At 39.7% G+C, this 27,418-nt stretch overlaps 1 protein-coding gene and 1 pseudogene across 2 annotated transcripts in view; one reads left to right on the top strand and one right to left on the bottom strand.

Annotated features, from left to right (window-relative positions):
* Positions 1–27,418, top strand: part of MYOM1 (myomesin 1) — a 155,119-nt gene that overhangs the window by 365 nt on the left and 127,336 nt on the right. For both annotated transcript variants that reach the window (XM_025886355.2, XM_073898461.1), the window contains 2 exons: positions 5,563–5,657; positions 24,485–24,810. In XM_025886355.2, the coding sequence (XP_025742140.2) occupies positions 5,563–5,657; positions 24,485–24,810 (421 nt within the window). Of the gene's footprint in view, positions 1–5,562; positions 5,658–24,484; positions 24,811–27,418 lie in introns of those variants that run through there.
* LOC112834914 (securin-like) lies at positions 24,992–25,602 on the bottom strand (annotated as a pseudogene).

The following is a 27,418-nucleotide window of genomic DNA, read 5'->3' as shown; positions in this document are numbered from 1 at the left end:
TAGAAGTTTAGAGACTTGGGTTCTGCTTCATATCCTTCCTTTAGCCTACTGGGTAACACCGAGGGCAGGTCCCTCAACTGATCTGAGCCCCAATTTTCTGATTTGTAAAATGGGGATAACATCTGTCCTGCCTACTTTATAGAGTTTTCTGATTAAATGAGATCATTTATGTAAGAAGTCTTATTAAGTACAGACCCGTGGCTTTCAAACTTTTGACTGAAACTCACTGTAAGAAATTTATATAACTGGGCACCTGGGTGTCTCAGTGATTATTGGCTCAGGTCGTGATCTCAGGGTCCTGGGATCGAGCTCCACATCGGGTTCCCTGCTTAGCAGGGAGCCTGCTTCTCCCTCTCCCTCTGCCACTCCCCCTGCTTGTGCTCTCTCACGCGCCCTCTCTCTCTCTAATAAATAAATAAAATCTTTAAAAAAATAGATTTATATCACTAAGCAATACTTGAGTACCTATGATGTTTTCTAAGTTTTCTATTCTATTTCAATTTTATGTCATTTAACTTTTTAAAATGCTCTGTAGGACCCATTACATGTGAATTTATGATCCACTAATGCAGAGGTGTAAATTTTTTCCCTGAGGAAATATTTGGCAATGTCTGGAGACATTTTTTTTTTTTAAGATTTTATTTATTTGACAGAGAGAGACATAGCGAGAGAGGGAACACAAGCAGGGGGAGTGGGAGAGGGAGAAGCAGGCTTCCCGCTGAGCAGCGAGCCTGATGCAGGGCTCGATCCCAGGATCCTGGGATCATGACCTGAGCTGAAGGCAAGACGCTTAACAACTGAGCCACCCAGGTGCCCCCAGAGACATTTTTTATTTTCACACCCAGGGAGCTGCTACTGGCATCTTGTGCATAGAGGCCAGGAATACTGCTAAACATTCCACAATGTACAGGATAGCCCCCTACAGCAGAGCATTATTTGGCCCAGAATGTCAGTTGTGCTGAGGTTGAGAAAACCTTGCATTAATGTTTCAGGAGCTCAGAGTATATAGTATTTGATATTTGTGGGGTACTAAAATTCTTAAAAAGACACTATTGCTCTTGCCGCAAGGTGAGGCTTTTTTGCAAGACCAGAGAAATCCAAAGGGAGAAAGAAAAGGAGCTCACATTAGTACATACCTATTATGTGCTAGGTATTCTGCCTAAGCATTTTTATCATTTAGTACTTTTTTTTAAAAGATTTTATTTATTTATTTGACACAGAGAACGCAAGAGAGACACAGAGCAAGCACAAGCAGGGGGAACAGCAAGCAGGGGAGAAGCAGACTACCCACTGAGCAGGAAGCCTGATGTGGGGCTTGATCCCAGGACCCTGTGATCATGACCTGAACCGAAGGCAGACGCTTAACTACTGAGCCACCCCAGTGCCCCATCATTTAGTTCTTACAACAACCATGTGAGATAGGTATTATTATTACCTCTGTTTCACAGATTAGAGAACTAAGCTCAAATACTTCAATGATTTGCCAATGTTACCCAAAGGGTAATAAGAGAACCAGGATTATAACTCATGTTTCTGTGCTTGTCCGGGTGTAAGACAGAAGGGAGGACTGGGGTCAGTATTTCTTATTTGTGTATCCCTAACTTCTAGGATAGTACCTAATTATCCATGAATGCCAGTAAATATTTGGTAATTGGTTATTTGTTCAAATGCATGTAACTGGTAAATGGCCTAACCCAAAGCCCACATTTTATTTTAAAATTCTGTGCTCTCTTCTTTGGTTCAAGAAGGGAAACTCCTTACCCAAACAACAGGAAGCATGGCTGAATTAACCTTTGGTATTTACTGCCGAAGTTGGTAATTTCCTAGTGATCACTTACAATTTTTATTGCATGTAAGAAATTTTTGAATGGTGAGAGACATGGCTTACATTCTGGTTTTGCCTACATAAATGGAATTCTAATCCTTTCTGCACAAACGAATATGAAACAAATTAGCATTAATCCAGGAAAACAGTAGGAGGAGCTCCTTTCTTTTAAATGAAGTTAAGGCCTTTAAATTAATCTGTATGGAAATTAGTTTTAAAGCTCCAAAACTACAAATAAGTGTATTAAAAGGGTTTAGAAAATTCTACATAAAGAATTCCTTTAAAAAATAATTACAATTACTTTAAAATTCAGGAATGATATATAAGATGAAATAACTTGGAACTGAATTAAGAATATTTAGTGGGTGGGGTCCCTGGATGACTCAGTCAGTTAAGCAACTGACTCTTGGTTTAGGCTCAGGTCATGATCTCCGGGTCCTGGGATTGAGCCCCATGTCCGGCCCCGAGATCAGCTGGGAGCTTGCTCAAGAATTCTCTCTACCTGTCTCCCTTTGCTCCTTTTCCTGCTTGCAAGCTCTCTCTCAGATAAATAAATAAATCTTTAAAAAAAAGGAATATTTGAGAGAAGTTATTATTTCTATACTAATAAATTTGAAAAAAAGACAAATGCTTAGAAAAATTAAAATACTAAACAAGATTCCAGAAAAGAGAATATGAATAAACCAAACCAAGAGAAGAAATAAGAATTACCTAAAAAATAATTTACCTGACCCTGATAATTATTAAAGAAATGCTTCTCCAATGATTAAAAGACAAATATCAAGATCACAAACTGTTTTTAAATATGTACCCTATGATACTACTAATAATTTGTTAATGAATAAATATAGTGACCAAATTACATTTGCTGAGTTAATCTTGTGAGGCAGATTTTTTATTAAATACTCCCAAATAAAGCAAATACCTAAAGCAAAAATTATGGCTTAGGCTTACTTCAGTCAAGTCTCTGGTTTTCTCATCTGAAAAAGGGCATAATGATAGCATCTACTTTAGCCATCCATTGTGTGTATTAGGTGAAATAGTCCATATAAACTTCTCAGAGAAATATCAACTTTAGTTGTGTTAAGGCACTGAAATTTGGAATTTGTAGAGTAGTTATTCTGCCCTGACTAACTAATATACCAATGCTTTGTCTACTCAACTGGAGGAAACATGCTGAATTGTCACAGTTTAAGTAATGACCGAAGACCTTAAGTGGGCCCTTGATGTTACCATGATGCTCCTGCACTCATAGATGTCAGTTTTATAATTTTTCTATCCTAGCATCTCCAACACCTTTTCTCCCATACTTGCTCTCAGTTGAGGACCTTATTTCTAAGTCATTGAGAAAAAACGGAGACTCCCACAAGCTGTCACCACCGTATCTACCTACTGACCAGCATCTGACCCCATATGTTGTCTTTTCCCTTTTCTTCTGTTAAATAGGGGAAGTACCCTCCTTGCTCCTGTGGAAACCAGTTCCTCCACTTGATAACTCATGTTACTCCAATGATTCTATCTTCTCCTGCATCACCAAGTTTTCTCTCTCTTTCTCTCTTTTGGATTATTCCCATCAACAGGTATGCAGTAATGTATCCTGTATGTAGCATATAGAATCATGGTTCCCCAAAGATGTCCACGTCCTAATCTCCAGAACCTGTGACTTTGTTAGGTTACATGGCAAAGGGGAATTAAGGTTGCAGATGAAATTAAGGTTACTAATGAACTGACCTTAAAATAGGAAGATGTCAATGTGAGTGACATCATAGCTGGAAAAGAAAGAAAACAGATTCTCCCCTAGAGCCTTTAGAAGGGAACATTGTCTTGCTGACATCTTCATTTTATCCCAGTGAGATCCAAGTTGCAATTTTAATGATAGAACTGTAAGATAACTAAATTGTTGTTTTAAACCATTAGATTTGTGGTAATTTCTTACAGCAGCAATAGGAAATTAATATATTACAAACAACAACAACAACAACAAAAAACCCTCTTCCTGGTGTATTTTCTTCCTCCAGCTATTGTCCTGTTTCTTTGTTGCCCTTTATAAAACTCCTTAAAAGAGTCACCTAGCTCCAATTCTCTCTTAAACCCTGTATAATAAGGCTTTTTTCCCCAACCACTTCACTGTTATGTGCTTATCAAGGTCACCAAATGACCATGTCATCATGGCCAATTCTTGGTCTTCAAACAGATTTGACAAGGTGATCACTCCCTCACCTTTGAAATGCTTTTTCTCTCCTTTCTAGGATGTCTCACTCTCCTGGTTTTCCTGGTTCCTATGGCACATTTCTTATGGCTACTCTTCAGTTTCCTTTGCCAGTTCTTCCTGATTTCCTCAATCCCTTGGAGTAGTTCAGGATTCAGTGTTTGTCTCTCTTCTCTTTTCTGTCAACACTCCTTCCCTAGCTGATCTTACCCATTTTCATGGCTTAAAATACTACTGAGACACTGATTATTCTCAGGTATGTATCTTGGCCAAGACCTGTGCTCTGGACTCCAGACTCATGATATAGTCACTTGATATCTCCACAAGGAGGTTTACTAGGCATCTAAACCTTCAGAGCCCCAAACTGATCTTCTGACCTTACCTGTAAAACCTGCTCTTCCTGACATTTTCTCCACGTAGGTTAATGGGAATTTCACCCTTTAAGTTGCTCAGGCCAAAAACCTTGGACTCATCTTTGCCACCTTTTTTTCTCTCCTGACCCTCATCCAACCTTTCAGTCAAATCATCTCCAGGGTCTAGAACAGCAGTTAGCCAAACCTATTGGTTAAGTCCTTCAAAACATATCAATCTGACTATGTCCCATCACCCCTACAGCTACTATCCTAATACAAGGTATCAGGCCTGGATTTTTCAGTAGCCTTCTAACTGGTCTCCTTACTTCTATGTCCCCCTAAATTCTAGTCTCCACAGACACAGACTGATCCTTCTAAAATAGAAATTAGATCACATCATTGTTCTGCTCAACACTGTCCAATGGTGTCTCAACTCAGAGTGAAAGCCAAATGCCTATAAGCCCCCAAAACATCAGACTGGGTGAACTTTCACCAACTGCTCAACTGTATTGATCAGGCTGTTTCTTGAAGAAGGTATTTTTCCTCTTCAACACCTTTGCGTTTCCTGTTCCTTTTGATTTCTTTCTTCTAATGTTTTCATTGCTTTCTCCCTCAGTTCTCTTGAGTCTTCACTCAAATATCATCATCTCAGTAATGCCTTCTCTGGTCATTTAAGATTTCATCATTCATCTTCCACCTCTAGCATTCTCTTCTCTTTATTTTTTCCACTGCATTTATTATCTCTGACATACAATATACTTTCTTTGCTTACTGTTTATTTTTCATACTAAATTCTATGAAGACAAGGTTTGGGGGGTTGTTTTGTTTACTGAAGTATCCCAAAGGCCCAGGACAGTAATTAGCACATTACAGGCACACACTAAATAAAAATACATATTGAATGAATGAAGAACTGGAAGGTAGGGTATGAGGGGAAAATGGCAAAAATATGAGGACTAAGAGTAAGCAGAGACCATGTCCTGAATGACCTCTAAGCCATGTTTCTGAAGGTTAGTGAGATACCACTGATCTGTCTTACTTATGGGATTAATATGATCAGATTTGTATTTTTTTAAATCGCTGATAATACTATAGAGGATTAATGATTGTATTAATAATTTGGAGTGGGAATATTTGCCCAAAATGTTGACTTATTTATTTATTTATTTTCCCAGGAAAAGAGGCTCTGTGGTCTCTTGCAGACTTTCCAGCAGGGGTTAATTCCACAGAAATCAGTGCCTTGGGGCAGTATCTGTTTTGCCAGCCACCTGTAAGTATATTACAACTTTTGATTCTGAGTTCTTGTTTCTCCTGGAGAAATAATGATAAATGAAAGTAATTTCTATGGGCAGTTTCTGTTTTGTATAATTTGTCAACATTTAACAGCAAACACCTCCTTTAGCATTACCCCATGGACTGCCAATTCAGTAAAGCATTAGAGCACTGGTCTGGCAGCACTGTCCAATAGTCCCTGAAAGACCAAAAAACCCGAAGTTAAATTTGAAGGGGCTTTTCTTTTCTTTTTTTTAAAGATTTTATTTGTTTATTTGACAGAGAGAGATAGCAAGAGCGGTAACACAAGCAGGCGGAGTGGGAGAGGGAGAAGCAGGCTTCCCACTGAGCAGAGAGTCTGATGTGGGACTCGATCCCAGGAACCTGGGACCATGACCTGAGCCGAAGGCAGACGCTTAACAACTGAGCCATCCAAGCACCCCTGAAGGGGCTTTTCCAAGATCGGTATTCTTCAGTGTCTTATTGTGAGCTACACAGTTTATTACTTGCTTCAGGAAGTAGAAACAGCCATGATAGGAAGGAACACATACTTCCCAAGGGTGCCGCCTTCTGTTTTTATTCCCGTAACCGTGCACAGTGCCAGGCATGTCACATGTGCCCAATGAAACCTAAGTTAAAACAGTAAACCTTGTTCAAGAACTTTGAGGCCAAGGTAGTAGAAAACAATAAAGGAGACTTAGGAAGTGGTTGAATGATGAAAGTAGTCCTGTGTTGAAACACAAGCAGATGCATGTTATCAGATTTCTGTGTGGCCTGCTAGGTCCGGAATGAAAGTTTTCTTGGTACAGAAGGTAGCTGTGGTGGCCGGGTTAACCACAGACAGGTTAGATCTTGTTTGGATATATAAGCCCAATAAAAATTTTGCTCAAGATGGGAGAACAATGAATAAAATCTTGTATGTTAGTCTATTAATTCTTGTAGTAATTTTGTCTGTTTAAAGTCTTTTCATATAGAGTGCATCAGATGTTTGTTAAAATAATGTGTATAACAGTTACATGAAATTTATTTCATATAAGTATACAAGAATAACTGTGTTTGTGTGTGTGTGTGTGTACTAACGTTACCACCCTTGCTTGATGTAAAGTGCTTTACATGACTTTAAAACAATACAAATATCACGAGGGAACAAAATTCCAGACTTCCAAAGCAGATAGTATTAGGTTTAAAAACAGAAAAATTGTCCAAGGAATGAAAAATATTAATAGAAATAGATTGAAGACTATAGGGCTCCACACATGACTTCTCAAGTGTTATTACACCATTACAATTGTGAAAGAAATAACTATTTGTAATATGTAGTTGAAAAAGAGAGTATTAAAACTGAGAAAAATAAACTTGGATTAAGCTCTCATAGCATAAACCACAATAAATAGCAGGTGAGTTCCAGTCAAGCATGAAGCATAATAAGTTGAATGAAATAGAATTGTATAAGTATCTTAACTGGAGAGAAGAGTATTTGTTTTAAAAAATGGTTTGGGGCAACTGGGTGGTGGCTCAGTTGGTTAAGCGTTTGACTCTTGATCTCAGCTCAGATCTTGATCTCAGGATTGTGAGTTTGAGCCCCACATTGGACTCCACACTGGGCATGGAGCCTACTTAAAAAAAAAAAGTTTAACTAAAGTATTATTGGCATACAGTAAACCACACATCTTTAAAACACGTCATAAGTTTTGACATGTGTACATTTGTGAAATCTTCACCACACTCAAGATATTAACATATCCATCACCCCCAAAGTTTCTTCATGCCCATTTGTAAAGCCTCATTCCTAACTCCTCTCACTTCTTACCTCCCCCATCTTTGAGGCAATCACTCTCTGTTTTCTGTCACTATAGTTTGTGCAAATGTAAGTTTTTGACTGGTGAAAGTATTACTGATTATAAGATTGATGGTTCCACTTTTATAAAAGTCAAAATGTAATGAAAACAAGGAAAGAATAGAAATGGAAATGTTTTATGATAAATGTGACAGATAAAAGCTTAACAGTCAGAATATTTCAAAAATTTAATAAAAAGGGTGTTTTATTTTGACTTGTTTGATAGCAAGGAACAGAGACACAGTCCATTTAGCTCAAGAAAAACAATACCTATGTTAGGGATATACATGAACTGCATCTAAACTGGAGAGTTGCTGAAAACAGAGGTAGCCTGGGGTACTTGACTCTTTGGTTTTCCTCTCATGGGCCAAATGATTGTTCTCTGATGAGGTCTCTATTTCTTTAAGCACATCTACTTAGTTTTCTCTCTACCAGCTGTCTTTGTCTGCTAACCCTAGTTTCTAGTCTCTCATAATTACAACTTGTCATGGCTCCTCTGACTCCAGTATACACAAGGCACCTCTTTGTTCAGGCTTTTTCACTTTTGCTCCTTCTATTAAGTGCATCGACATTCAACATTTCCAAATTCAAATTCTCAAGAGAGGAATGTGATTGGCTTGGCTCACCTTTTTGAGCCAGGCCATATACCACAGGTGGTTGGCCAGGATATTCATCAGTTACCTTTGGGTCTGAAATGACCCATCACTGTGGGTTAGAAAGCCGGAATCACATGGTGCAAAACATCAGCATGTACTGTGAACAGGATAGGCATTGAGTGTTTACCTGTCCAGTAAAGAGGATAGTCCTTAAGAGCCACTATTTATTAGCTATGTGACTTTGGGTAACTTACATAACCTGTCTGAACCTTAGTTTTCTCATTTATAACTTGGGGATAATAACTGCCTTGTATAATTTTTGTAAAAAATAAAATACATGTAAAGCATGGTACAGTATCATGTAATAGGTCTCAATTAGTGGTAGCTATTTTATTTTGTTTATTATTAACAGATTAATAATGATCTCAAGAAAAATAATCCATCTCCATGGTAAAGGTCAAAAGATAGCTCACACACAGACAAAAACCAAATAGTTAGCTAACAATGAAAAAATGTCCAGTTTTTACAATTTTTAAAATGCACTTAAAAATAGCTATGATATGGGGCGCCTGGGTGGCTCAGATGGTTAAGCGTCTGCCTTCAGCTCAGGTCATGATCCCAGGGTCCTGGGATCAAGCCCTGTATTGGGCTCCCTGCTTGGCAGGGAGCCTGCATCTCCCTCTCCCTCTACTGTTCCCCCTGCTTGTGCTCTCTCACTCTGTCTGTCAAATAAATAAATAAAATCTTTAAAAAAATAGCTATATTTTGCATCTGTTAAACTTGCTAATAAATTAAAATTATACATTGCAATATTGATGTGGCAATGAAGAAAGAGTATATTCATATTTGGTAGTTGACTTGTAGATTAGCCTAATTATTCCAAATAGCAATCTCACAAAACATATCCCTTAATTCATAGTCCCTTTCTGGGGAAATACGTCCCAAGGAGGTAATTGAAAAGGAAAACCTCTATTTGTGCAAAAATATTTATAGCTCTCTTTTTAATTCAAACGCTTTCATCATTTTAGAATGGAAAGAGACCTAAGAGATTATTTTTCCTTTGGGCTGCACATTAGAGTCATTTAGGAGCTTTTAGAAACACTCATGTCCCATGCCCAGAGATTTTGAGGTAAACGTCCTGAAATATGGTCTGAGCTTGAGTGCAATTTAGAAACTCCTTAGCTATTCTGATGTGCAAGAAGGAAGGAGAACCACTCTTCCAGTCCCACACCATTAGGGGAACTGTGAAAAAAACAGAGCCAGAGGTTAAAAGGACCCTGAAAGGAGCACACATAAGATGTGATAAAAGAGCTGGGCTGAAAATGAAGATGTTTGTTCCTAATTCCTAACCCTGACTTCTAGTCTTTTTTTTTTTTTTTTTGTAAGATTTTATTTATTTAAGAGAGAGAGAGCACGAGCAGTGGGCAGGGGCAGAGGGAGAGGGACAAGCAGACTCCCCGCTGAGCGGGGAGCCCAACGTGGGGCTCATTGCCAGGACCTGAGATCATGACCTGAGCCAAAGGCAGATGCTTAACCAACTGAGCCACCCAAGCACCCCTGACTTCTGGTCTTGATGATTAACTGGAAACATCCATGTGTCCAATATTTAGAGACGAGGTAACCAGTGATTGTGCAATAGTAAAATGCACTCATTGTTATTGGCTATCTATGGACAAGGTAGAACATAGTGTGTACACACTGATGAGAACCAGGTGTGATAGTGGTGTGTCTGTTGCTATCCTCACCAAGAGATTCTCAGCTGGACCTGTTGAGTTCCTCCTTGGGAGAGCCGTGGTTCTCCCTTCATGCTCTACCTCCTGCCCAAAGTGGCCAAGTTCCCTGAGTCCCCATCTCTGTTATGGGGAGTGGGGTTATTGATGTCCAGTACTGCTGAACTGTGGGCTGTCTATGCTGAACAGTGATGAATCAGAAGTCATGTTTTAAAATTGTGGTGAAATATACATAACAAAATTTCCATCTTAACCATTTTTAAGTTGCACAGTTCAGTGGCATTAAGTACATTCATATTGTTGTACAGTCACCACCATCCATCTCCAGACTTTTTAATCTTTCCCACTGAAACTTTCTACCCATTAAACAATAACTCTCCATTTCCCCTACCCCACTGCCCCAGCCTCTGGCAACTACCATTCTACTTTCTGCCTCTATGAATTTGACCTTAGTACCTTATATAAATAGAATCACACAACATGTGGTTTTGTTTTGTTTGTTTGTTTCTTTGAGAGAGAGAGAACGTGTGTTTGTGCATGTGCATGCGAGAGTTGGGGGGGTGCAGAGGGAGATGGAGAAAGAATCTCAAGTAGGTTTCACACCCAGTGAGGATCCTGACACAGGGCTCAATCACACGACCCTGAGATGGTGACCTGAGCCAAAGTCAAGAGTCGGACATTTAACCGACTGAGCTACCGAGGCACCTCCACCATGTGTCCTTTTGACTGCTTATTTCATTTAGCTTAATGCCTTCAAAATTAAGAGTCAATTTTTAGGGATAAATTATTCTTTGTCTTTCTCTCTACTCCCTTGTTCTTTCTTCCAAAAGCCACTTTCCTTTGGTTTGAGGATCACCCCATCCCTCCGATTGGTCCTTGCTCTCCTCTAGTGGCTACACTGCCTTTTGCCTCTTCTTTTCTAGCCTCGGTATTATCTCGTAAGCAGGATAGGAAAAGCTAGCTCTGTAAGAGTGTTCCTGAAATTTGCTGTCTGAAGGTTTGTTTTGTTTTTGCATCTTTGTTTCTGTTTCAGTGTAGACTGGGGAAGAAAGGGGAGGGGACTCTCAGAATATGAAGGAGAGAGAAGGAAGCAAAGAACATAACCAAATTAACACTTGAAGACATATGCCTGCCTAAAATGTAAAACTGGTATTTACATTATTAAAAGAATTGAAGAAGTTACAGAATTTTATCACAAGTGGATTGTTTTAGTTATGAGCAAGTATTGTATACTGGTTAAGTGCATGAACTCTGGATCTGGGTTAACTGAATTTGAATCCTCACTCTCTTTACCCCCTGGTTTTATTGAGATATAATTGACATACAGCAATGTAGAAGTTTAAAGTATACAGCATAGGATCACCTGGGATTGGTTAAGCGTCAGACATTTGATCCCAGCTCAGGTCTTGATCTTAGCATTGTGGGTTCAAGCCCTGTGTTGGGCTCCATGCTGGGTGGGGAGCCTACCTAAAAGGGCCACCTGGGTGACTCAGTTAAGCACCTGCCTTCGGTTCAGGTCATGATCCCAGGATCCTGGGATTGAATCCCTCATGGGGTTCCCTACTCAGTGGGGAGTCTGCTTCTCCTTCCCCCTCTGCCCATCCCCCCCGCTCATGTGCTCTCTCTCTCACTCTGCTCTCTCTCTCTCCAATAAATAAATATATTCTTTAAAAAAAAAAGAAAAAATGTACAGCACAATAACTTGAATTACATATATTGTGAAATAATTACCACAGTATCTAACACTTTTTAGTTATATGTACTCGAGCAAATTACTGAGTTTCTCTGTACCTCAGTTTTGTCATTAGTGAAAGGGAATAATAATAATAGTACATACCGGGTGCCTGGGTGGTTCAGTTGGTTAAGCGACTGCCTTCGGCTCAGGTCATGATTCTGGAGTCCCGGGATCGAGTCCAGGATCGAGTCCCACATCCAGCTCCCTGCTCAGCGGAGAGTCTGCTTCTCCCTCTGACCCTCCCCCATCTCATGCTCTCTCTCTCTCTCTCTCTCTCTCATTCTTTCTCTCTCTCATATAAATAAATAAAATCTTAAAAAAATAATAGTACCTACCTTATGGAGTGTTGTGAGGAATAAAGAAGTTAATACATATAAAGCATTTATAATACTACTTGGAAAATAGTACTATATAAGTGTTAGATATCAACACTTTTTTGGTCAGCATTTTGAAATTTGTTATCTGTGAGACCAAATGTGGTTAATTATACAAGAACAAATATATTTAAAAATTCAAGATAGCATTATTCACAGTAGCCCAAAACTGGACATAATGTAAAGTCCATTAATTGATGAATGGATTAGCAAAACATGGTGTATCTTTCAGTGAAATATTTCTCAGCAATAAGAAGAAACAAGCTGTTGAATCTTGCAACAATATGGATGAATCTCAAAAACAGCTTGCTAAGTGAAAAAACCCAGATGTAACGGACTACATATGATATTCCATTTGTATAAAATTTCTAGGAAAGGCTAAACTATGGAGACAGAAAGCCAGGTGAGTGGCTTTTGTGGATGGGACCAATGATTAACCTCAAACTGGCATAAGGGGACTTTTCCCAGCGATGGAAGTGTTTTAAAACTGGATTTTGGTGATGGTTGCCCAACTGTGTAAATTTACTAGTGCTCATTGAACCTTACTCTTAAAATGGATGAATTTTGTGGTGTATAAATTCTACTACTCTAAAACTGTCAAAAAGAAAAAGAAAATGAAACTGGAGGTTCACATCCATTGCTCTTTAGCTTGGTTCTCACTTAAAAGAAGAAAAAAGTTACTGTTTTTGTAAAAATAATGTATGTCAACTGTTGGGATACAGTTTTCCATGGGTCTGTCATGTTTCTTTACATCTTGCAAGCAAGGTCCAGCTTCCGTTTGTTCCAGACCATCTTTTCAGGGATGTTTGTGTCGTGAACAGCCTTTGAAGACAGAGTGTCTCCCCCCAGGAAAAAAGGCAGGCATGCTTACTATCCGATATAATAAAAGAAAATGTCTGCCTCTGGAGCTTAATGCTCATTATATAATATATGGTTCTGTACGCTCAAAGTTCCTGTGTTTGTGCAGGTTTCACTGGCCCTTTTCATTTTGTCCTGTGGGAATTGGGAGTTAGTAAACCAGTAAAGAATGTGCTCATGCTCTGGCCTCTGCCATTGCTGAGAGTTTTAAAGTCCTTTGATTCTGACCTGGAGTCTCATGTCTTGTCAGCTTCCACGTTACCTTGTTAGCTTTCGAGTAGGGTAAAAATCTCTGACCCTTGATTCTTTTTTGTGTGTGTGGTAACATATACATGACATAAAATTTACCATCTTAACCATTTTTAAGCATATAGTTCAGTGGCATTAAGTATGTTAACATTAAAAATAAAACTGCCAGTTATTTTACCAGCAAAATGGGTTTATTCAGGAAAAGCAGAGAATTTTAATTAGGGACAAGCAAGCTATGGCAAAACCATAGGCAAGTCCAGAGAACAAAGGAGAGGAATGCTTTTTTATAGAGGGAAGTAGGGAGTTGGGAGGGCTGTTATAAACAAAAAGTCCATTGGAGGGCGCCTGGGTGGCTCAGTCAGTTAAGCGTCTGCCTTCAGCTCAGGTTATGATCCCGGGGACCTGGGGTCTAGTCCTGCATGGGGCTCCCCACTCAGCAGGGAGCCTGCTTCTCCCTCTCCCTCTGCTGCTCTCTCTCTGTCAAATAAATAAAATCTTTAAAAAAAGTTCATTGGAGTAAACTGGGAATTTGAAGTATAGTGGCTTTTCTTTGGCTGAGTTATGATAGTTTCATATTGACTGGACTGTTTCAGGGGGAAGAGAAAAACCTTCCTTCCTCCCACTGGAATAGTAAAAGTAGCTAAGTAGTATGGCTTGCAGGGGTACGTGTCTTCCTGTAGGATCTGCAATTGATCTCAGCTGGTACGGCATGAGAACTCTCCCCCCGACCCCTGCGGTCTTCTGACTCCATTCTAAATGAGGTTTCCTTTTATTAATTTTTCCATGTTCATTCACCACTATCCATCTCCAGAATTTTTGCATTTTCCCGTATTGAAATTCTACCCATTGAATACTAACTCCCTATTCCCTCTCCCCACAGCCACTGGTAACCACCATTCTAGTTTCTGTCTCTGTAACTTTGACTATCCTAGGTACCTCATGCAATATTTGTCCTTTTGTGTCTAACTTATTTCACTTAGCATAGCATTTTCAAGGTTCAACCATGTTGTAGTACATATCAGGATTCCATTCGTTTTTAATACTGACTGAATAAATCCCATTGTATATGTTCACAGTTCCTGACACTAATTATAAAAAAAAAAAAAGAAAGAAAAACCCTTACTATTTGGGAGTTACTATTGACATTGGCTGAGTATCACTCTAGACATCTATTTATGAGTAGACAGACAGAAAAATAGGTGGATATAAATAATGTTAGAAAATGGGCTTTGGGGGGCACCTGGGTGCCTCAGTTAGTTAAGCATCCAACTTGTGATTTCAGCTTGGGTTATGATCTCATGTGTTGTGAGATGGAGCCTGCATCAGGCTCTATGCTCAGCAGGGAGTCTGCTTAAGATTCTCTCCCTCTGCCCCTCTACCCATTTTCTCTCTCCTTCTCAAATAAATGCATCTTAAAAAAAAAAAAAAGAAAATGGGCTTTGGGGTCTTGCTTTCTAATACTAATCTAAAGCTCCCTTGACTGGACTAAAGGCACAGGTAGGCTTCTGGGCTTAGAGACTTGGCCCCCTCCTAGAATCCAGCACCAGCTCCCGAGCAGTTCCCCTGCCCTCAGCCAATCAATGGATGGTTGGCCCTTGTGACTCTGCTTTTATTTGTTTCCACCTCTAAGTAGTCCTTTAGTCCTGAGGATTTTTTCTGTACCACATTTCTCACTTTTCTTTAGTTAGCAATTATTTATTCATGCCCATCTTGTGCCAAGAGCTGTGCTAGGTACTGGGAGTACTTGAACAAAGGTACTCTCCTGCCCTCAAGTAATTCACAGTACAGGAGACAGAAAAGCAAACACATGCATTAAATATAGTTTGATAGACTTCCTATCCTAGTGGAATTAGGAAAGTCTTCCAGAAGAGATGGCCTTAGGAGAAGAAGGCTTAAAGGAGTGAGAGTTAAGGAAGTGAAGAAATGTGCATGTGCTGGACAGGGACAGGGAGAGCAGAACAGAGAGAACAGAGGTGTGAAGGAACTGACACAGTAGATACCTGGAGCTCATGGACATAAAAGCAATTACCTGTGGTTGGAATTTTACAAGTCAAGAAGGGAAGTGGCAAGGAGTAGAGCTGGAGAACTATGCAGGGTAAAGTGGCAGATATCACCTTATGCCATGATGCCATAATTATTTTTAAGTAACTACCCAGCTTTGTCTACCCAACTACACGGTGGCTACTCTGGGGACATGAGTTAGTCACCCCTGAACCCTGGGGCATGGCATAGTGCCTGACATAGTAGGTTTTCAATACATGCTATTTTTCCATGTTGTTGATGCATGTGTTGTAATTGTTAACTACTACCAGCAGCTTTAAAAACATTTCTTGATTTCAGTTGGAATTTAGTTTTTGTTTTGTTTACATTGCATTTATAAAGAATATTTCTTTGTTTATTCCCTCATACATAGACTAATGATTTGCCACACTTTCCTCTTCTATAAAATGAAAATTACTAAGTGGCTAATATAATTTATATATTTATTTTGGCTTTCAGGATACACTACTGTTAGTTAAATTCAGCACTTCACATTTATAAAAATGTTAATACTCTTTATTTATTTTTTAAATAAAAAAAATTTTAGTAATGTCTATACCCAATGTGGGGCTCAAACTTACAACCCCGAGATCAAGAATCTAATGCTCTCTGCCTGAGTCAGCCAGGCACCCCCAAGAATATTAATATTGTTAAAGATAATATGAAGAGAGAATGTATCTACTTTATTTAAAAAAAAAAGATTTTATTTATTTATTTTAGAGAGAGAGAGTGAGCACACAAGCAAGGAGAAGGAGAGAGAAAAGGAGAGAATCTCAAGCAGGCTCCGTGCTGTGTGGAGCCCGACACGGGGCTCTATCTCGTGACCCTGAGATCACGACCTGAGCTGAAACCAAGAGTCGGATGCTTAACTGACTGAGCCACCCAGGCACCCCTGTGTCTACTTAAAATTACTTTAAAAAAAAACACAAAACTATGATTCTGAAAGCAATTATTTTTTTAAATTTCCGGGCTTATATAGTTAAATGCTTTTTTAAAAGTATTTTCCATTAGATGGTTTCCTGGGAAATTTGAAATTAACAGTTGGTTAGCATTCCATTAAATTTTCAGATTAATTACACATCTATAAGGGCATTATGATTAATTGTCAGAGTAATTGACAGAATGATTATTCATCTATAAGGGAATCATGATTGAATCACAACTGATTTTTATGAGCCCAGCTAAATTTTTCTTCTTTAATTTTAGTTTAATTATACAGTACAACACAGTATGTGTGTGATCTGGATAGCTATATTTTAGATAAATATGTTGTTAGAAAAGGCTGAATCCAGATGATGCTATAACAGAAAGATCGCTTAGTATACTAAGCTGGGTCTAGCTCATGCTTTTTTGTCAAATCTTACTATGTATTTGTTTGAAATAAACTATTTGACTTTCACTGGGATCCTGAGTGTCAGTGAATAAATGATAATATTTTAGTTTTTCCACAAGTGTGGACATTAGGACTTCTCTAATGTATTCTTAACACGGATCAAAGTTCAGTAAATATTTTATTGATCTAATACTTGTCTGTTACACAGGAAATAAAACTGAAATTCTTTAGTAACAGTTCTTACTTTTTTTTTTAAAGATTTTATTTATTTATTTGACAGAGAGAGACACAGTGAGAGAGGGAGCACAAGCAGGGGGAGGGAGAGGTGGAGGGGGAGAGGGAGAAGCAGGCTTCCCGTGGAGCAGGGAGCCTGATGCAGGGCCTGATCCCAGGACCCTGAGATCATGACCTGAGCCGAAGGCAGACACCTAATGACTGAGCCACCCAGGCGCTCCAACAGTTCTTACTTCTTTTTTTTTTTTTTTAAAGATTTTATTTATTTATTTGACAGAGACAGCGAGAGAGGGAACACAAGCAGGGGGAGTGGGAGAGGGAGAAGCAGGCTTCCTGCTGAGCAGGGAGCCCCACATGGGGCTCGATCCCAGGAGCCTGGGATCATGACCTGAGCCGAAGGCAGATGCTCAATGACTGAGCCACCCAGGCTTCCCAATAGTTCTTACTTCTAATGGACATTATTGGCACATGGCTCTCTCTCTCTCTCTACACACACACACACATATACACAGTTAAATTGTTGAAAGGCGATATAGTATGATGACTGCGCTCTGAGCAGAACAGAGCTGAGTTTAAATCCTCTGTCACATTTAAATCCTCTGTCACATACAGTTGTATGATATTAAGAATATCAGCCTCTCTAAATCTCAACTTCATAATCCATAAAATGTTTTTATGTGTATATGATGTTCAAATAAGATACTGTAAAGCAGTTAGCATTAATTTCTGACATATAGCAAGTAGTCATTAAATATTAGCTAGTATTATGATGATTTATTCTCTTATTTTTGTTAATTTTTCTTCTCTCCTGCTTCGAGAAGATTTGAAACAACTTATCATGTTCTCTATAGAAACAGCTCACTGGGAACCATTCCAGTGCCTGGTGGACAAAACTCAGAACCACTACCATTCTATATTGGATGTTTAGAGAACATAGGGATGCTTGGGGAACATGAAGCTTCAAAAACTCTCATATGGATTCCAAATAGCTAAACCATCCATATGCATACTCACAGGAGGTATGTGTAGATGAAGAAATGCCAAGTTGAATTTTACCAGGAAACAGCATTGGGACTAAGTGGAATACATTCTTTTGCGCACTTTGCATAGCTCAGAAGCTGCTATTGGTTATGAATGGAGACTTAAATTGTGCTTGAAGACCATTTCAAAATATCTAGTTTCTTGTAAACGAAGTGTCACTAGAGGATCCATCAATACATTACAAAAAATGCGTGGGATTCAGAGTCCAAATATGGATTGAATGAATTGCATTTGTCATTTACTAGCTGTGTGATTTTTGGCAAATGACTTTGCCTTTTGAAGTCTTGATTTCCTTGGCTGTATAATGAAGCTAATCATACCTGGCTTGCAGGGCACCATGAGAATTAAGTAAGGTCACATATATAAAGTGCTCATCACAGTGTATTAGTGTTAACTGTAGTTGTCACCGAGGAAGTTATTATAAAGTAGACTATGATATTGGGTCAGTTCAATATTTTGATAGATACAAGTGATCTGTGTTCAGTTGAGGTAATATCACTGTAATATCATGTCACAACATAACCAACCAGCTTAATATGTATAATCTGAACAATGAGTTTATTTCTGTAATAATAGTTGATGTTCACTGAGTATTATGTTGCAGTCACTGGGTTAAGTGCATTATTGCGTTTAATCTCCGCAGCATTCCCATGCTTTGGATATTATTTTGTAGAGAAGGAAAATGAAACTTAGGAAGGAGAATTAATTGCTTGAGGTTGCATGGCAGTTAAGTGCCATCGATGGCCAGGAATCTAGCTTTAGTCTGCCTCTAAAATGTAGGCTCTGACCACCAGGTTATGCCACCTGTTAATTTGTTACATAGTCTGAAAAGCAAAGAAAGAGAATCTCTTGTTGGACAGACTGACCCTACTCTGACTTTAGGAAAGATAAAATGTATTGCTTCTCAAAGGCTTTAATTAATGAAACAAGGGATTCAAATACTCAAGCTAGAAGCTGCGACTTTGAAAACTTTCCTGACATGAGAGAAACAGTGGCTGTGTATTGTCAGAACAAAATTACCACCACATGCAACCCATTTTTAACTTGTTTTGCCTTTAGTTAGCCTCAAGTTCTTTTTTCACCTTGTGTCTTTTAAATGTACTGTACATGTGTCACGAACAGCACACCCAGAACGATATCTTGGCATTAAAATTCCATGAAGTCCATTTTGGGAATCAGATTACTACACCTATTTTTAGTTCTCAACACAAATTACTTTTTCCATTACACTTTTAAATATCCAGTGATAAAGAGATTGAAAATAGCTCCTACAGCCAAATAAAAATCCTGCATTTGGTTTAATCAGGACAGACCCATTGACTGGCATTGGTATAATTACATTACTGAAGCAGCTACCTGTGAGGGCCTCTTTCTTCCTCTCGTTAGGACTCCCCTCCCCATTTGCTGCTATATTTGTCTGCCCTCTTGGCCATAAAAGGCTGGCTATGTGGCTCTGACATTCTCCTGCCTGACCACATGCATTATTTTTGAACTGGTCCCCCGGGTCCTGTCTTTAGCCCTGCCTCTTCACTTTTTTTTGGGATTCAACCAACGTGGGTTTTTCATTCTCTCATCCAGCTTCACAGCCACATCAGAGCATTTCTACCACCATCACTCCTTTGAACACGGGTAAGTGTGACACTGAGGCAGAAGAATGCACTTGATATTTGATGTGCTTAACAGCATTGCATGTGTGTGGTTTCTTTCCATCTTGTGAGTTCAGTGGTTTTCTCAGAGAGCGGTCAGAAGAGAAGAGAAATAGCGAAAGGGAGGCCCTGGGAAGGAAGACAAAAGCAGCAGGGTGCCAGTTTTTGCTGGCACTGCTCTCCTCTCACATCCACACTGTTCTTTTTAAGTTAAGCTACTGTTTCTGGAACCATAAGGGGATAATGGTGGAACTGTAAGTGTGAGTCCAAGTACTCTTTCCAAGTTATAGTTCAATGGTCTGGTTGAAATCTGGAATGGATGAGGTGGCAGGATACAATGTGTTTTCTATCTTCCATATGCCTACAATAGTCCCAATTATAAATTAGACCAAACGAGGTCAATTAACTCTGAAGTCCCTAGTTTCTAATTCAGTGATTTTGTTCTGACAATGCCATGTGAATAGGTGTAAGAGTGCATTATGAAATTTCTAACCTGGAAATGGTTAAATAATATTTCAGTGGCAACATAGATCCCCACAGAATGATCCTAAAGCTATGAATGATTTAATCTGTGAATGATTTAAATCAGCTTTTAGCCTCTAATGCCTATACAAAAGTATCGTATCAGGATTACAATTATGGAATTAGTATTTCTTCCAAAATTCCCAAATTATGTTCAGAAAGAAAATGCAGGTCTTAAAGAAACAGAAGACAACCAAACCATCTTTCTTCCCAACATACTCTAGCTTTCATGTGTTGGCGATAATCCTCACTTACTTGATGAAGAGAAGGTAGCTGTACCTTCATTCCAGAGGTCAGAGCGGTGACAACCAGCTCTGATGACTTAAAGCCATACCCTGTTTACTTGTAATACATTATGTATGTGTCTGTAATATGAAATACTATGAGAATAAATATATTTTGGGGAAAATAGAAAGAGTGGGAAGTAGAATTGGGGCAAGATATTTAAAGATTTTATTTTGTGAAAATGACAGCATTTCAAGTCACGTTAGCATATATGAACTTAGCTTATAACATAATACATAAGAAGGTTATTTATCATTTATTTGGATGTCATTTAAATAATATTTGCCATGTTACAATGTACTGTGTATCATTAAAGAAACTTACCTATTATCTTTGTAATTGCTTAACATATTTCTGTATTACTATATTCGAATCCTTTTGTTTTATCAAAATTTATCTAATAATTATTCATTACATATGGTCATTATTCTGTATGTTTTAGAACAGAAGATAGCAATCTATTTAAGGGTTGAAGCAAAGTTGCTTGCCTAGTAGCTATTTTTTTCCTCTTGGGAAATGCCATGTAGACTGATATCTTCCATGAGCCCCAAGACAAATATTTCTGGAGTGCAGTTTGCTGGATTTTCTTCTCTAGGGAATACATACTGACTTTTAAAAGAGTTTAAATAGGGGCGCCTGGGTGGCTCAGTTGTTAAGCATCTGCCTTCGGTTCAGGTCATGATCCCAGGGTCCTGGGATCGAACCCCGCATCGAGCCCTGCATCGGGCTCCCTGCTCTGCGAGAAGCCTGCTAATTCCTCTCCTACTCCCCCTGTTTGTGTTCCCTCTCTCGCTGTGTCAAATAAATAAATAAATAACCTTTAAAAAAATAAATAAAAAAATAAAAGAGTTTAAATAAAAAGTAGATTTAAACTTGACAAAAACATGGCAAGTTTAAAAGGATTCATTCCTCATTTAAAATGATCAAAGAAGAGATTTGGAAAAAATTCATTATCTCACAACCAATTTTACTTGTAAAATTAAATATTTAAAATTTTAAATGTTATTTATGTTGATTTAAATGTTTAAATATAATTTAAATGTTAAAAATAACATTTCAGAACATGCACGAAAACATTACGAATTGGGGGAGGGGCTTTCATAAAACTATTACTTCATCCAGGTAAGTTAGCAATGTGGCTTGATAGACTCCTGTCAGTGGACACAGTATTCAAGAAGCTCATGTAGGAAAGGAAAAATGAAGGGGGTGGGAATCGTAGGGGGAGACGAACCATGAGAGACTATGGACTCTGAGAAACAAACTGAGGGTTCTAGGGGTGGGGTGGGGGATGGGTTAGCCTGGTGATGGGTATTTGAGGAGGGCACATGTTGAATAGAACATTGGGTGTTATATGCAAACAGTGACTCATGGAACACTACATCAAAAGCCAATGATACAATGTATGGTGATTAACATAACATAATAAAATTTCAAAATAAAAGCTCATGCAATGTGAAGTCTCCCCTCCCTATGCTAAGCAAACTTACCTTTTTGTCAGTTGAACTGTTAGCTCAAGTTCACAATACAAACTGCTACACTATGACTTTCTTACTTCTTTATGTAAGAAGACTAGAAGACTTCATATTCTTTAAGGGAGCAAATAATCTGGTTTGACACTATACCTTTTTGAAGTGTTTGTGAGATTTGAGAGAGCTCATTATAGGATAATACAGTTGGCCCTTGAACAACACAGGTTTGAACTGCATGGGCCCACTTACACACATTTTTTTGGATAAATATAGTACAGTATTGTAAATATTTTCTTTTTGATTTATTAATATTTTTCTCTAGCTTTATTGTAATAATACAGTATAAAATACATATAAGGTGCAAAATATGTGTTAATCCACTGTTTATGTTATCAGTAAGGCTTCTAGTCAACAACTGGCTATCGGCAATGAAATTCAGGAGGAAGTCAAAGGTGATAGGCGGATTTTTGTGCGGGTGGGGGTGGGGTTGGCACCTCTAGCCTCTGCATTGTTCAAGGGTCAACCATATAAGCAAACTCCAGCTTTCAGTCCTAGGACTTTTCATCTATTTTTTGGCTTTATGTACCATCTATATGTTGGTGACTGCTGAATGCAGGTGTCCATCCTGGACCTTTACCCTGTGCTCCAAAGTCATGAATGCAATTTAACATCTCCACTTGGATGTCTAGCAAGTATCTCAACTGTAGAATATCTCAGACCCATCTCCTGTTCTTTCATCCCTAACTGTGCTTTCTTACACTCCTGCCCATCTCAGTTAACAGCAACTTCGATCTTCCAGTTCCTCAGGGGAAAACCTCAGGATCATCTCTCACCCCTCTCTTTGTTTCACACCCTAATTCAGAACTTTCAGCAAATGCTGTTGGTTCTGCCTTCAAAACATGTACTGAGTCTGATCACTTTTCACATTTCCACTGCCACCATTGTCATCTTTAGCCTGGACTATTGCAGTGGCCTTTGCCTTCATTTGCTAGGGCTTCCCTAAAAAAGTACCACAGACTGGGTGCCTTAAACAACAGAAATGTATCTTCTCACAATTATGGAGGCTAGAAATCTGAGATCAAGGTGTTGGTAGAGTTATTTTTATCGGAGGCCTCTCTTCTTGGTTTATGGATGATCTTTTCTCTTCACATAGTCTTCCTCTGTATATGTACACATCTGTGTCCTAATTTCCTCTTCGTATAGAGACACCAGTCATATTGAATGAGGGCCCATCCTAATAATCTCACGTTAGCCTTATTTCCTCTGTTTCCAAATACAGTCACATTTCAAAGTACTGGTGGTTAGGACTTCAACATATGAATCTGGGGGAATATAACTCAGTTCATAATAGCCTTCTTTTTTTTTTTTTTAAAGATTTTATTTATTTATTTTAGAGAGAGAGAATGAGAGATAGAGAGCACGAGAGGGAAGAGGGTCAGAGCGAGAAGCAGACCCCCGCTGAGCAGGGAGCCCGATGCGGGACTCGATCCCGGGACTCCAGGATCATGACCTGAGCCGAAGGCAGTAGCTTAACCAACTGAGCCACCCAGGCGCCCAGTAGCCTTCTTTTTTAAAAAAGTTTTTTTAAGATTTTATTTATTTATTTGAGAGAGAGCGCATGAGCACGGGGAGGGGCAGAGAGAGAGGGATAAGCAAATTCCCCGCTGAGCAGGGAGCCAGATGTGGGGCTCTATCCCAGGACCCCAGGATCATGACCTGAGCTGAAGGCAGATGCTTAATCGACTGACCAACCCAGATGCCCTTAAAAAAAAATTCTTTAAAGCTTTTATTTTTAAGTAATCTCTCCACCCAAAATGGAGCTCAAACCCACAACCCTGAGATCAAGAGTTGCACGTTCCACTGACTGAGCCAGCCACGTGCCCCTATAACAGCCTTCTAATTGGTCTTCTCGCTTTCATTCTTGTCCCTCAATAGTCTATCCTTTATATAACAGCAAGAATCTCAGTTTGGAACTTTCTGATGGTTTTTCCAGCCCTTTCAGAGGGAAAGACAAAGACCCTACAGTTGCTCATCGGACCTACACTCTCTATCCCCCACCCCCCGACATCATCTCCTATCCATCTCCCTGCACCCCGCTCACTCCTTGTAGCTTCACCGCCTATTTGTACTTCACTGCCTGGAGTACAACACGCATGTGCACACCCTAGAGTCTTTGCAATGGTCTTCCATCTAGGATGCTCTTCTAATTTTCTCATGCTCAGATGACACTTTTATGCTCAGAAGCCATCCCTGATGAGACTGTTTAAAATTGCATCCCAACTCCCTTTCCCTGCTTTATTTTTCTCTGTAGCATTTAGCCCATTCTGTTATACCTTACATTTTATTTATTTTCTCTATTGGCTATCACCTGCAATAGAATATAAAGTTCTAGCTAAGGTTATCAGAGCAGGGATTTTGTTTGTTTTGTTCATCTTGTGCTGGAACAGTACCAGGCTTATAGTAGGTGCTCAGTAATTATTTGTTGAATGAAACCACATTGACCGTGACATAGACTCTCCATCATTAAGTATTCTCCCAGACGAAGCCCCTATCAGGATAAAATGCCAGAAAATTTGAAACACATATTATGAAAGGTCTGAGGAAAAAACACAATAGCTAGGGTAGGGAAGCTTTGTAAAGACCTCCTGGTTATTAAAACAAAACCCAAAAAACCAAACCCACATAAGAAGGCAGCCCAATGGTGGAGGGGGCTTATGTGGGCTATGAAGTAGAAAGTTTGCCGAGTAACCAGTTAAGCTAACCTTCACGTCCTTTTCCATTTGCTCTTTGGAAAAGATAAGAGTATTCATTTTTACATATTGATTTAGATACCTTGTTTCTTAATAGTTCACTCACAAGTTGCTGCTTTCTTGTAGGTCACCTGGTTCCTTCCAGGGCACACGATGTCTCTGCCCTTTTATCAGAAGCTCCATCAGCACTATGACAGCAGCTACCGAAACAGGGACCTTCGCAGCACCATGAGCCAGTACCAACAGGAGAAAAAAAGTTCTGCCATCTACACCCATGGCTCCACGGCCTACAGCAGCCGCTCCGCCACCGCGCACCGCCAGGAATCCAAGGCCTTCAGCCAGGCGTCCATGGGCTCCTACCAGCAGCAGGCCTCCCGGGCGACTGAATCTACCCATGCATTCGCAGCCAGTCGGAAGACAGCCTCGGCCTATGATTATGGCTACTCCCACGGGTATGTCAGAAGCAGCCTTCCAACCTTAGCTCAAAGGCACACTCTCTGAATAACCCTCCTACATCATGTTTTCCCTTCTTTCGGTCTGGCAGCCCTACATTTATTTATTTATTTATTTGTCTGTTAAAGATTTGCTTTATTAATACAAAACATACACACAAACTACTGAGTGCTAAGAAATTTAAATATCTAAGTCATAGCAAACAGGTGGCAATTCAACATCCAGGGTCAACAGAATGCTTTGAGGCTGCAACAGATTTGACTCCCATGGTGGAGAGGGCATCTTCAGAGGTGAAGGGGGGCCCAGGTGCAAGAGCTTCTCGAGTTCCCTCTCCTCATCAAGGATCATGAGAGGCACTCCACTCAAGGGGAGGCGTGCAATCTGGTGCTCTTCAGGCAGGTCAAAACTCTCAAAATCTAAGGGATTGAAGGGAAAGAATTTTTCTGTTTCTGGATAGGTGTCATCCGAGGCAGGAACAGAGCTTTTTGCTTTGATAGTCTTCTCAGTCACCTTTTAGGCAGAGAAGGTCGGCTGCTTCTGTTTGAGAGATCCATTAGTCTTTACTGAGTTTTCTGTGGCTCTGTTGACAGTTCCCAAAGCCTTTCTGGCAACTTTAGGTAAGGCTGCTTGAGCATCAAACATTTTGCCTACACGTGGTGTTGAAACCTGAGATCTCCCATCTAAAGCTTTTACTGGAGGCCTAGACCCTGGCTTCAGCCTATCCTTGGGAGCCACACGGGTGCCTGGTTCTCCATTTTCCTTATCAACAAAGATCACGGTAGCCATTCTGGACTAGCTCCCTCCTCGCGGGACCTGCATGCCCAGCCACTCTCGACCTCATGGTCCCTGGCAGCCCTACATTTAAATCAGATTTGGAGAGGGGCGCCTGAGTGGCTCAGTCGTTAAGCATCTGACTCTTGGTTTTGGCTCAGGTCATGATCTCAGGATCTTGAGATCAAGCCTCGTATAGGGCTCTGTGCTCAGCACAGAGTCTGCTTGTCCCTCTTCCTCTGCTTCTCCCCCCACTCTCTCTCTCTTTCTCTGAAATAAATAAATAAAATCTTTTAAAAAAACAAATCAGCTGTGGAGTGAGGACACATATTTGGGAGACCTGGGACTTACGTGTACCTGTTTCCCTTTACCGTTTGTGTTTCACAGAGAGCTTCATAATCACACTGGCGTGTCTTGCTTGCATTGCCAGCTGTGATATTGCTAGAAGCAGAGAAGTTTTGCCATAGATTGAGTTCAACATTCAGTAGCAGCAGAGCCAGAAAACATCATTTCAACGCTCACAGCAGGTTTCCTGGTCCTCAGAATGTTTCTACTTAGATGAGAAGCCAGTATAGAATTTAAAATTCACAGGTCACAGGCGCCCAAACTACAGCAGAGATGCGTTCTACTTTTTCGGTATCTGAGAGCCAGTATTAGAATTCTGAGCCATTGTTCAGGTAGGCAGCAGATATTTTTTTTAGCTAGAGCATTTTATACAACCAGGCCCCTATCTCAGTCAGCCTAAGACTACCAGAAACAAACCTGTATTCTGATAAAAGTAGATTTATCAACCCATTGCATTGAGGGAGACCACAGAGCAGAGGAAAAGAGAGAGTTACTATATTAGAATTCTAGGAAGAGTGGAGTTTACATGCAGGTCTGGTCTGCAAAGCAAACCCAGCGTCCTGTTTCTATTGGAAACAGTGAAGTTGAGGACTGTTGTATCCAGAAGCCCTTTATGTGGAGCTCAGCACCTGAGTTGGGAACTGAGGCTGCTTCTCTGTCAATAGCAAGTGGGGTCATCCAGTCAATGTCTCATTCTTACTGATAAAATTTCAAACAGCAACCTTACTAATAATCTTTGATATTAGAGAAGAAAGTTTCTCAGTGAGTCTGTAGTCACTCGGAGAAGGTAACCACAGCCCTTTTTAGCAGCAGTGTCCCTGAGAGAAATGTTTTCTGTGAACTTTGCAGTTGGCTTCTGTGTCTGTAGTTCCAGCCTGATGAATGCTGGGCAGATGCTTACTTTCTCAGCCCAAGTCGGTTTTTTTTTTCTCGATATCCTGAATGAAATGTTTCATTGGGATTAAAAAACACTTGTAAGATTCATGTGATTTTATTAAAAATCTATCTATAGTCCACAGAAGGAATTGCTGAACTTGCAAATGTAAACATTTCTGGGATATATGGTAAATAACCACCTGCTGCCTCAAGTCCACCTCTCCAAAGCATCTGGCATAGATTGCATTTTTTTAGTTATCAACATAATATAATTTTAAGTCTTACAAAATTTAAGTCCACAAAATATCCGTTAGGACAACTAGAAAAGTGTTTCTTTCTGGGAGTTAAAGAAGTTATTGAGGAAATAATGCAGTGGATTGTATGACTAGAAGTGAGGCTAGTTTCTGAAGGCATAAATTCCTGAATCCCCGTTGGGTTTAAGCAGCACCTGATCTATGGCTGTTGTTTCTTGGGCACTGACAGGGACCTCCTGGGAGCTTCTGCTCTGTTTAGTAACAGAGCCAGAGTCCGCTGGGGTTTGCCTGGAATGTCTGATGGCCACGTTATGAAATTCCATTTAAAATGGAACAGGATCATTTTGCAATCTCACTTTCA

The sequence above is a fragment of the Callorhinus ursinus genome, unplaced genomic scaffold (genome assembly GCF_003265705.2).
Source record: "Callorhinus ursinus isolate GAN/ISIS: 27379988/994484 unplaced genomic scaffold, GSC_fseal_2.0 scaffold11, whole genome shotgun sequence".
Taxonomy (NCBI): domain Eukaryota; kingdom Metazoa; phylum Chordata; class Mammalia; order Carnivora; family Otariidae; genus Callorhinus; species Callorhinus ursinus.
Note: the sequence above shows the minus strand (reverse complement) of the source record. Positions and strands in the feature narration are given on the sequence as shown.